The 12,437-nt window shown below is 39.1% G+C and overlaps 1 protein-coding gene across 1 annotated transcript in view; it reads right to left on the bottom strand.

Annotated features, from left to right (window-relative positions):
• The window catches only part of PIK3C2G (phosphatidylinositol-4-phosphate 3-kinase catalytic subunit type 2 gamma), a 206,943-nt gene that overhangs the window by 123,209 nt on the left and 71,297 nt on the right, over positions 1–12,437 (bottom strand). The window contains exons 13-15 of the mRNA XM_027699722.1: positions 11,078–11,189; positions 8,545–8,675; positions 1,682–1,870 (exon numbers count right to left, since the gene is read on the bottom strand). Of these exons, the coding sequence (XP_027555523.1) occupies positions 1,682–1,870; positions 8,545–8,675; positions 11,078–11,189 (432 nt within the window). The remainder of the gene's footprint in view (positions 1–1,681; positions 1,871–8,544; positions 8,676–11,077; positions 11,190–12,437) is intronic.

Here is a 12,437-nt window from a genome sequence, read left to right as displayed (position 1 = left end):
CGTGACCCAGAACTTCTTTCTGTGGTGTTACCATGAAGAGAAAAAACTGGATTGATATTATCTTCTGTGAGAAGGAAACTAAAGGGATAAGCAATCTAAGATCCTGATCAGGAGAGAAGTATTTTTCTTTGGCATGACTGCAGGTGCCAGCCACTCCCAACAGTGGCACCAAGAGAGACAGAGTGATGACATTTTCCCATCTTTTCATGCCAGCAATATTTGAGGTAGCCAGAATGAACAATGCATCCAATGCATCCGCTACACACTGAGGAGCTCAGTGACAGACTGAGTCATATTCAATACCCTGAGAAGCTCCTGACAGGACTGATATTCTGCACCACACCCTGGTGTGTGGTGCAGGGCTGGTGCAGAGCTGCATCTTCAAAGAACAATCAAGCTCTTCATTTGCAGAAATGCCACCCATACACAAAACCAAAATTAGACAAAAGATCTGATCTGAAAACCTGGCATGCTCAGACCAAAAAAAAAAAAATCTCAAAATCTCTTGCTACTCTGGGGTGTGGAAGACAACACACTCTCCATACACTCCTTTCTACATGGATCTTTTATAAATTAGAAACAGATCCTAATAATTTAATAATGGTAAATAAGGTAACAATACTACGTTCCAGAACGTGATCTTTCAGGATCTTTGCTTCCATCTTTGAATGATCTTTCATTCCCACTATGCGTAAAAAAGACACGTATGCAAACATGTGAAACTGCTAATAGTTCAGAAATAAAACAGGGATACAAGGATTCTGAGGAAATTGCATCAAGAGGGAAATAACAGTCAATAATCAGTTTTAGAATATTAAATAACTATTTTTAATACTGTGGAGGTAAGTGTATAAAGTAATTTCTCAAGTAAAGCTTTAGGTGAGGTTTGTTTTTTTTCTAAAGGTACAGCCTGAAACTGAGATAGCAAAGCTGGTGCAGCCTGTGCTTACCCAACACAAGCAAGGGCTTGATAAACCAAATTTGTTCAAGGATTTTATCTGCATGTTTAATGTTTTCACAGGTAGGTCACTTAATGCAAAATACCTCCCAAGTTTTTGGAGGAAATGGTAACTGCTGACACAGATTCTGTCCCCTGACATCTGCTATTACATCATGGGTAGGACTATCTCCAGCATCAAGAAAGTCTCCTGACAAACAAACAGCTCCCAGTGTAAGAAGCGGGGGTGGAACATAAGGCACCGCAACAGAATTTATTCAGAGTGTGGGTAACTGACTTTAAAGTTTCATCCAACCTAGTTCAGAAAGATAGGTTACACGTGGGACTCTATGTATTTACATAGATTATTGTCAGTCCTCCTTATCTGCCATTAGTCACTTCATGTCTGTACAGCAGTTTGAAGATATGGAGTGCTATGTAAGTGCTAAGTATGTGACTGATCACCTGTTACCAGAAACTGAGTCTGTTATAGAGACTGAAATACTCGTTTCATTATCCTGAGAAACAGAAAACCATCTCAGCCAAGAAGACAGGGTGACACGTTCAACTCAAGGTCATCACAAGAGTTGCAAGTCTATTTTCACTTTGACACAGAGAAGGAGCCGAAAGCACAGTCAGTGAACCACAGCATGACACTGCGCTGAGCAAACTGACGCGCTGAATTAATCACCTTGTGATCACTCTGTTTATTGTCATTTTCCTACCTGGTTAATTTTCCCTTACCTGAAAGTCAGGAGTCCAAGTGCCTCTAAAGGGTTAGAAAACCTCCAGCTCCTCAACATGGCATACATTTCTGACACAGTCGTTCTATCCCAGCTCGGTGCACTGCCCAGCACCAGAGGAAGGGAACAGTTTTGATTAGTGCAGTGGTAACGATAAAACCATAAGATTCTTCTCTGTTGCTCTGAGAGTCTGGAAAAGAAGATTAGAAATTCAGTTTGAAATCAAAACCACCTGGAGCTTTGTGTAGCAACAAACTTTATTGTGCAGAGGGGCCAAGTCACACAGTACACTGCTTTTCAGCTAAGTACGTGTTTTCCTTGGGGTAGGATATCATTTTCTGCAGACCAGCTTTTATAAGAAAAGTGATACTTATACTCTGGATCTGTCAGCCTTAGGTCACATAAAAATGAAGCGTCAAAAGACTTACACATATGATTATTTCACATCCCAAGCACTCTCAATTTTCTTCTCCGCTGTCTCTGTTGTTGGTGTTGTTTTTTGTTTTTACTGTTGTTGGTGTGAGGTTTTGTTTTGTTTATTTGTTTGTTTGTTTTTTCCACTAAGAAGGTATAGTTATCACCAGATAAATTATTGTTACATCCATCTGCTATATATTGCGTCTAACTACTGTAGACACACAACACTGCTAGTCATTGCTTTCATTTCTGCCCTTGCTGTGACTGTTTAAAGCAGGTGTGTCTATTTTTAATGTATCTGCATTTGAAATAGGGCTTAAGCACATCCATGTACATACACAAGAATATGAGCATGTGCACATGCACACACACAGAGTGTGATTATCCCTAGCACTAGTGTAATCATCCCTAGGTATGAGTTTGGAAAAGGGAAGAAAAGCTCCCAGCAACTTCTGTATCTGTCCACAAAGCCTAGCATGCCATGCTTTGCTGCACTCACAAAAAAGGATGCAATATACCAAATTCCTCAAAGAGATACTAGATATCTAAAGGACATATTGATAAAATGATCAGTCACCACACCATATTTCACCACAGTGAGAAATGACACAGAAGAATTTCTGCTTTATACGCTCTGATTTGTCAACAATTCGGATGTCTTTGCCTCATGCATATTAAATCCCAGGTTTTGACACACCAGAAAACAGAAAAATAAATTCCCCTTGAGAGACAAGCCCAGACAATCTCGTTAATTTGATATCAGAGCCTTCAAAAGCAAGCTCTGAAAGTGGAAACCAATGTCCAGTTCATATAAATCATTACCAAAATCAAGAACATCATTTTTCTTAGTCATATTTGACCAGATTGGTAATCTGTCTACTTAATAACATAACATAATTGTGACTTTAAACAGACACAGATATTTCAGAAGGTGTGAGAAATCTTGTAGAAGGCAGTAAGTAAATACTTTGTTTCCAGTCAAGTATTTAATTATCCAGATATGTGAACAGAGCTCAAAAATTCAAGTGTTTACATTCTTTCCAACTTCGTCTTCCTTCTATTTGCAGTATTTTGGGACATTCTTAGCCAAAAAAAATATCTTAGCCTCACTCTAACAGTCAAGATTGTGTCTTTCACAACTCATAGCAATGAGTTCCTTCGGCTCTGTATGCACTAGAGAACTTTTCTCCTTTGCCATTTTGAATTGCCAAGCATTTAGGAACAGAGAGCAGCAGCACAAGGATGGGCATGTTTTTTACTGTAACAAGAGTGAATGTTAATTTCTTTCCTTTAGGAAAATAAGCTTATAGATGTATGCAGAGATGAACCTAACTATGATACAAATTCTGTTGTGACTTTAAGTTATCATTTCAGGAAAAGTATAATTTCAGTAATCACTTCAAGAAACAGCTTCAGAATTCACAGCTTGTCTACAGTGACAATAGATAAATGCCTTTGTGAGTGTGTGAAGGCACACACAGAAAAAGATAAAAGCAGGCCTAAGATTTCATTGCCTCTCTTGATTATCTTATGCATTTGGATGGTATTCTGCAGGGCAGTTCAGCTAAAGGACCTCTTTTACATGTTAACTTTAAGCAGAGGTTTAAGCTTTCAAACAGCATTCTCCAAACTGATGTTCAGATTAAAGCAGCTAAAGCTTCTACTGAGCTTGCAAAGGGAGATAAGAAATCAATCCTTGTATCATGTTTTCTAAACAACAGGTTTCTCCCTCTGACTTTACTCCAGAGGCAATGTCATTTTCTCTTTCCATGCTTTAAAGATCAGAGACGAAATTAAAGGTTGGGTGCGGTAGGGGTTTTTTAGGTTCTGATTTAAGCTTCTTAATTGTAACAAAAGTTAACATATACATGTAATAGGACATTTAAAATAGGTGGTAAAAGTATTTTGCATACACAGCAGCTGAAGATTGTTATGCTAATAAGGACATTTCTTTGGCTCAACGGGGATAAGATGCTAATAAACCCTCTTTGTTGATAAAAATGCAGTTTATGTTTTTTTTAGGTAGAGTTGTATCTAAATATCTTTCCATATAAGATCTAGATTAAACTATATACCCTTCTGCTTAACACAAATAAACCCCAAAAAACCTAAATAATTCAGTAATTTTCAGTTTAAGTTTTCATTAATCCCTTTAGCTAAATGAAGAGAACAGCTTTAGTGACAGCTTTGTTAGCTGGTATTAATTGTTACCTGTTTTGGGGAGGGGGATTTGGCAAAAAATGAGTTTAAATGCACGTGAGATTCTTTTGTTGTTCATGTTCAGTACTAAAGCAGAATTAGACAAAAGGCAAAAAGAAGAAGGAGCAGCAAACCTAGAAAATGCAAATTTCTGTCCCCTGGCACTGATTTTCACTTGGAAGTTTCTCTGCCATGGACAGCCTAGAAAGTGTGCACCATTACCAGTTTTTTAGCCCTCTTCCACTATTCATCCAACTGGAAGCAGCCTTTCTAATCATGATTCACAGCAAAAGCACTCTTGTGACCACTCGTAGGCAAACTAGATTCTTACCAGGAAAGTGGCAAAAAAGGGAAAAGGAAAAGGGAAGCTGAAAGAGAGGAAAAAGGTAAAAGGAAAATGATAAAATAAAGATGGTAGAAATCAGATTGTCATCTTCCTAGCTCCAAACCAGTCTCTGATCCCTACCCTGGAACACACGCTTCACACTGGGATACTGGGCTGTATGAGGTTGGAAGAGCAGTCTTCACCTCAGATGGCTAGTCTTCCAGGATTTGTATTTCAAACACAGTAATCCTAAAAGGAATCAGAGGCTCACATCTGAAATGTTTTCAGAACTCAGCCAAAGCAGATGTCAGTAACTAACGAATTCCCCTCTTGGCACTCTCTCGCCTGGTTTGGTGATGACACCAAAGATCACACAGTGTAGGGCTGTGAGGAGCACAAGAGCCACATGGTGAAGCTCATTGCCTTCAGTCCCACTGAACATCTTCATTAATCAACATCCAAGAGATATTGGCCATGGGGACCAGTGATCTGAGCTATCTAACAGAGACAGAGGAGTCTGAGATTCAGCTACTGGGAAGACTGTAGGTCTGGACCAGCTACTGGAGAATACCTTGTCCATGTAACACGAAGAGGCCCAAGCATCAGCAACCAAATCAGAGTGTGGTTGTGAACCTTGGAGGATCATATGTCTGAGTGTCAGTAGCTGGGGAGAACAGTAAAATCTGGGGTCAGCTCCTGAATAGACTGTGTAAGCCCAACTACTGGAACAATCAATATTTTTTATGCTATATATATATATATATATATAAAGAAATATGCATGTGTACGTATTCCACCAGCAGACTTGTAACCTGATCGGGCAGAGAAGAGGAACAGAATCAGGCTGTGCTGTCTGTTTTGTGGCACTGATCCCTGTTTGGGCGGTAAGGTACAGCTTTTTCACTCTGTTGATTATTGATATTATCAGGAATATATGATCCACCTCTGTAATGGTTGAACCTGGGGACACATTCCCACAGCAGCCTTGCATTCGTAGCACAACTGGATTCAACACCCTGTAACAAAGACAAACATGCAGCTGCCTGTTTTTAACCACTGTTTCTTCCTTTTCTATCATTGGGCTAAGAACATTTTCTGTCCATTCACATATTCCCTCCGCTTCTAGTAGAATGAACAGAAGGATCCTGACAGCCTGAGAAAGGTTTCTTGTGTCTTCTGACCACAGAAACCCGTGTATCTCAAAATCATATTTAAGGCTAAAAATCTGCCTAGATTCCTCTCTTTTTCTTGACATATGGAAAAAAGGAAGGAATAGGTCGTTAGATATCACAGCCATAATGTGTTTGGATACTGATATGTTACAAATTGTTTAAAGAAAGTCACATAAAGGAGGAAAGTAAACAAAAACTGCAGGCTGACAGATTCCCCTTGATCACTAAGTACTAAAAAATGTAATTGTTTCATTCAAAGCCCTTCACCTTCATGATTCAATTGGTAGATTAGCTTTGCCTATAAGACAGGATAACAGAAAACAAGAGAGAGTGGAAAAACACAGGACTACCATTCTCTTTCCTCCAAGAATCTGTTACTGAACTTATCAAAGCTTTAACTCCAAAATGGTGACTTTCAGTGGTCTCTTCCTTTCATATTCCCATAAAAGGATGTTATAGAGTCTACCCTTGCCTGTTCTTTGTTATACCTATTGAATGAACTTGTTATCCATGAATTTGTGTATGGTCTTCATGAATGTGATGACATTGTCTGCTTTCACAGCTTTGTGACAGTAGATTTTAAAAGCTCACCACTGACTGACTTAAAAAGTATTTTCTTCCCATTGGCAATTGATTTCCTACCTAGTTTCACTAAATATCCCTAGTTCAAATATTGTAGGAATTGATGAGTCATTCACCTTGTCTATCATCATCACGATTATATAAAAATTAATCATGCACATACACATACCTTCTAGTCTTTTCTCCAAACTACCGAGTCCCAACCTTTTTAGCTTCTCTTGGTCAAACAGCTGCTTAATCCCTTTAATGATTTTAGTTGCCCTTGTCTGTACATTTTCCACATCTACTGTGTCTTTCTTGAGTTGTGGAGACAAGAACTATGCAGCATATTCAAAATACAGCACAGGGTTTTAGACAGCAGTGAAATGGCACACGCTGGTTCCTTCTTTACCCTTCCTGATGATGCCCAATATTTTAATAGCACTTTCAGGTGTTGCTGTACATTGCATTCACGAGTTCAGGGAAATATCAGAAGTAATGTCAAGATGTACTTCCTGCATTCTATTTGCCAGTTCTGAGTTCAATGTCATGTAAACACGCTTAGCTATTTTTTCCTTAAATATACCCCCTTAAATTTATCCATACTGAAGCTCATTGGCCATGTTTTTCACCAATTTTGTAAAGTCCTTCTGGATCTTTCCTCCACAGCACAGTGACAATCTGGCAGAGTTTAGTACCATCTGCAAACCTAGAGATTTCCCTGCCCACTTCTTTCACCCTGTCATCAATGAAGATACTGAATAAAACTGGTCCCAACCCTGAGCACTGGAAGACCCTGCTAGTGATTCCTCCATTCCGAAAATCCTATTTTAAACATCCTATCTTTGCCTTTAACCAGTTTTCTTCTAAACCCATGGCAAAATAATTTCTTTCACATGCTGTTTTTTGAACAAATGTCTTATGTTCACCAAATCCCCAATACCCATGAACTCACTGACAACCTCCTAGGACAGCAACACTTTGATGAGGCAGGATTTCTATTCACAGAAACCACACTGGTTCTTTCCTGACAAATTACTTCATACTTAGCTAAATTCTTAATGATCTTATCCCTTCTTACTGATCTCACCATTTCACCATGAATAGAGATCAGATGCACTGGCTTGAAGTTCCCAAAATCACTCTGGAACATATTTTGCAGCTGGAAATTTTGCTGGCACCTTGTCAGTGCTGTGGCACCATGGCTACTCACAATAAAATACTGACATCCCATTCACATTTCAAAATAAAATTAAAAACTCAAATCACAGATCCCATGGTTAATAAAAATAATTTTTTATTTCATCCTGTCTTCTTAGAAGCTGAGGTAAACATCAAATACAACAGTAAATTTGTCTCTTTTTAAAAAAAGGAATTGATTTTAAAAACCCCAAGCCATCAACATAGAAATCAGAACAGAAAAGTCTTCTTAAAAGATACATCGTATCACACTGAGAGGGCTAAATTGACTCTAGGTTATTTAGTTATTGTACAATTAATGCACCTTTTGACCTTTGATGGAGGATTAATTCACACAATTAACTGTCATTAGCAAAATGGCTCTCTGTAAGCACCAAATTCCCCTCTGATTATACCCAAAATTAATTTGATGCAGTACATAATCCTAATTGGTAGTATAACATGCATATAGCTGAGCATACTAATCTGCCTCAGTATATACAGTGTGTTTTGTTTCACTTTGTCTTTATCCACCTTCTGTGAAAGTTAAATTTTACATACTTCTTTCCTTGCTTATAACTTGAAACAGATTTTTCAAATGCCATTTAACTACTATATCTGAAGTCTGAATGTATAATAACTGAGAGAGGCTGATTTCCATTGAACTCAAAGGTGTTCTTGCTGATACTGATATAGATGTACTGCATCACCTGAAAATCTTATTTTTTGAACCAAAAATTAGTTTCCCGCTTCAAAGACGTGAAAAGATATAGTAACAGAAAGGGAAAAACAATCCTTTTCTAAACTGGTAAAATACACAGCCACCTCCAGGGGCCTATTAGGCTTTGCTGTGATATATTCTCTTATTTAGAGGTGTTAGTTCTCACATCAGTCAAGCTTGGCTCCTCCAGAGGAAAATTTTGTTTTTAAAGAATTGGATACACCTAATTGTGATCGATAGGATAAGTACAGCAAGCCAAGAATGAGCAGGGCTACCTAGGTACAACTTACAGCAAGAGAGAATGTATCTGAGAAAGCCTTGCAATGTGCTTCAGGCACTCTTGGGTTGGCTCTTCAAGATCACCTCTTCTTTCTTCAGGTTCAGGTTTAATGAACTCCAGATTAGTTTCTGGAAAGTCAATCTTTATTAAAAGAAAAAAAAGAAAGATGAGAAAAAAGACAGAAGTGATTTTAGCAGTATGTATTGTCTGATACAACCATCAATAAATGTTATCTTGGATTTGTGTGGTAAGTGTACAAAATAGGACAGAAAAAAAGAAAGGATAATTATTCGGGGATGCTCACTGCATGTAACACGTTACTTAAATGTTTTGGTGAGAAATTCAGTCTGCAGAAATCAGTGGAAGCTAACTTTCCTGAGAGAATTTCATCCACTGTATTTCAATTTTATTAGAACTGCACAGACACAAACCTGAAGCAACCTTTTCCTTTTCTCCTCCTTTTCTGGTTTTTAATTGGATGGTTTTTAAGTGGAAAATTTTCACTAATGTAGATTTGGGTGTGGTTTGGGTTTTTTTTGTTTTGTTTTGGGCTTTTTTGTTTGGTTGGTTTTTTGTTTGGTTGGTTTTGGTTTTCGTTCAGTTTTTTTGTTTGTTTGGATTTGGTGGGGTTTTTTTTGTTTTGTTTTGTTTTTGTGATTCTATTATCACTTCTGGATGTTCAATTTCATATATATTGTAGAACATCAACCAATTTTTCATTCTTTACATTTACATGTGGCATCAGAAATTTAGGATAATGTTTTTTAAGATACAGAGAAAGTAAACATTCAACCAAAATTACAATGCTTGAAGTACTTGATAATTTGAGTACATACTTGTCTGAAAACTCAGGTTGTTTCTCAAATATCGGCTCAATTTGCATCCTTTTTTGGTTTATTAATGCTCACCACAATCTCTTATCTAGATCTACTTTTTAATATATGTATTTAACATGCAACACTCTTTTAAAGGTTAAAAAAGTTATTCCCTACAAAACAGTCACATCAGAAAACCAGATCATCTTTAAGGTCCCTTCCAACCCAAGCTATTCATTCAATGAAAATCTATCTTTATGACATTTCCAGCATGTTCCCAAATGGTGATACTGCCACATGCATGGGAATAACTGAAAATGAGAGATCCTGTTCCATTTCTTTCAATAGAGAGAGATTATAAATTAATAGCCATTTACTGTCTCAACATCCCTTTATTATTAATAGGGGGAGCTATTTTAAGGCATGGTCTTTGACTGAACTCCTCAGACTAGAAAATTCCCATTTGCCTGTCTGTTAAAACTAGGCTATTTTTAGGCCAGGCTTTTTTATCTGTGTTATCTGCTTTTACATGTCATTTGCTAATAGATATTCAGCTTTTCAATACAGAAAACAATTACCTTTGTCCTTTAAGTATCCAGTTGCTAACTTAACCTGGAAAGGTGGTAAAACTATCATGCAGACTTAATGTATTTTCAATACTGGGAGCACCATTCTGCCCAGAACGAGTGAGTACTTTGACCAGGGCAATGATTGTCCCCCTGTACTTGGCACTGGTGAGGTCGCACCTCAAACCCTATTTTCAATTCTGGGCCCCTCAGTACAAAAAAGACATTGAGGTACTGGAGTGTGTCCAGAGAAGGCCAATGGAGCTGGTGAAGTACCTAAAGACTAAATCATATGAGGAGAGGCTGAGGGAGCTGGGGGTGTTCAGTCTGGAGAAGAGGAGGCTCAGGGGAGACCTTATAACTCTCTACAACTACCTGAAAGGAGTTTGTAGCCAGGTTGGGGTCAGCCTCTGGTCCCAGGCAACCAGCGACAGGACAAGGACATAGCCTTAAGCTGCACCTGGGGAGGTGGACATCAGGAGGAGTTTCTTTATGGGAAGTGTTGTCAGGCATTGGAATGGGCTGCCCACGGAGGTGGTGGAGTCACCAGTCACCATCCCAGAGGTGTTCAAGAAGTGGCTGGATATGGCACTTAGTGCTATGATTTGGTTGACAAAGGTGGTGATCAGTCAAAGGTTGGACTCAATCCTGGAGTTTTTTTCCAACTTCAATGATTCTGTGATTCTGTGCTCAGCACGTAGTCATCGAGGAGAGCTACACTAATACCTATTAACAACTGCTTGCAGCCACTTTCCTTTATGCTACTCAGTCTTATTGTAAGCTGTATGTTACACTCACAATGGCGTATAACTCAATAGCATTGGGACAAAAGCTCAGGTTTGACAAGGCAGCTGTAAGTCAGGTACCAAGTCCTTTATTTGTGTCAGAAGTATTTTGGGAACCAAAACATTCAGGTAGTGACTCACTAATTTGTGTCAAAAGTATTTTTGGAACCGAAATGATAACAACAAAAATTACCCTACAAAAACCTTCTCTAGCCCTCAAAGGTGGTTATTTGGTATGGAAAGCATTGGACATATTTGCCACTGCACAGAATTACAGACTGTCACCCTGAAGATTAACACTCTGTGTGGCCTTGAAAAGCTGCCTTCTTGCACTTTGTTAGAAAACAACTCTTTGCTTTGCTTTCTGGCTTTCTTACCTGCAGTGTGACTGAGGTTGGTGTGTCGGTGCTGCAGATGCCCGGGGTGATCATTGTTGTGGGTGTGCTGCACAGCCTCATGCTGAGCAGCACAGTGCCGTGAACCAGCCGCCTGCAATAAACACAGAGAGAAACCGGCCAACAGGTTTTACTGAAATTACATCAAAGAACGTGGAACTGGAGAGCTTAAAAGACAAGCAAAAGGAGAACAAACCTTTTCTCTCTATGTGACTAGTACAAATCTGGCCTCGATCAGTAGAGGTTGCATTCTGGTGGTCTCACTGCTATCTGTGCATTTGCAGGGTTCATGACACAAATCACATTCCCAAGACATTCTAAGCCAGCTCTGCACTTTACCACTGACTTCTTATGTGACAGGCATTGCCCTTTAAGCTAGATGCAAAATAAGAATAATACTATATCTATGTAATTTCTATCTCAAGATTTAATTTTGAGGACAAATATGTTAGAGACTGTGAAGTGTCAACACAGTGTAAAAAGTGGAGGGCAGCATACATTTATTCCACAAAAAGAAGAAACTCATGGTAATCTACTGCAACCATGAAGGATCCTTGCTGATTTTATGTGTAGATGGCAGGGAGGAGGGAGTATGATATCAGAGTCTCCAAAGAACTGAAAGAAATTTGAGTGGGATAGTTTGTACCACATATACCACTTATGGTTTTTAGACAGATGAAAGATTACGGTCTGAAGTACCAGTCTGAGCACTACACATACAAGAAAACCTTATCAGCAAAACAGGCATGCATGTGGCCTGCAGATAAGAAAACTAGCACAATTTGGCATGTCAGCACAACTCAGTCTACAGAACTTGAATAAAATCAGAAAGTTTGGGTGAAAACTCTAAGCATAACCAATCGACTCAAATTAAGAATGCAGTACCTGAATAAAGAAAGATATAGTACCTGGATTTAACCTTTCATTTCACAGAAACACCGAGTACGCTGAGTTAGAAGGGATCCACAAGGATCATTGAGTCCAACTCCCGGTCCTGCACAGGACCATCCCCAAGAGTCACACCATGTGCCTGAGAGTGTTGTCCAAACATTTCTTGAACTCTGTCAGGCTTGGTGCTGTGACCACTTCTCTGGGGAGCCTGTTCCAGTGCCCGACCACCCTCTGGGTGAAAAACCTTTTTCTAACATCCAACCTAAACCTCCCCTGGCACAACTTCAGACCATTCCCTCAGGTCCTGTCACTGGTCACCACAGAGAAGAGATCAGTGCCTGCCCCTCCTCTTCCTCTCATGACAAAGTTGTAACTGAAATGAGGTCTCCCCTCAGTCTCCTCTTCTCCAGGCTGAACAGACCAAGTGCCCTCGGCCACTCCTCGTATGGCT

Source organism: Neopelma chrysocephalum, unplaced genomic scaffold, assembly GCF_003984885.1.
Source record: "Neopelma chrysocephalum unplaced genomic scaffold, ASM398488v2 Primary Assembly neopelma1_139, whole genome shotgun sequence".
In the NCBI taxonomy this organism is placed as follows: domain Eukaryota; kingdom Metazoa; phylum Chordata; class Aves; order Passeriformes; family Pipridae; genus Neopelma; species Neopelma chrysocephalum.
The sequence above is the reverse complement of the archived record's forward strand: the minus strand, read 5'-3'. Positions and strand labels throughout refer to the sequence as shown.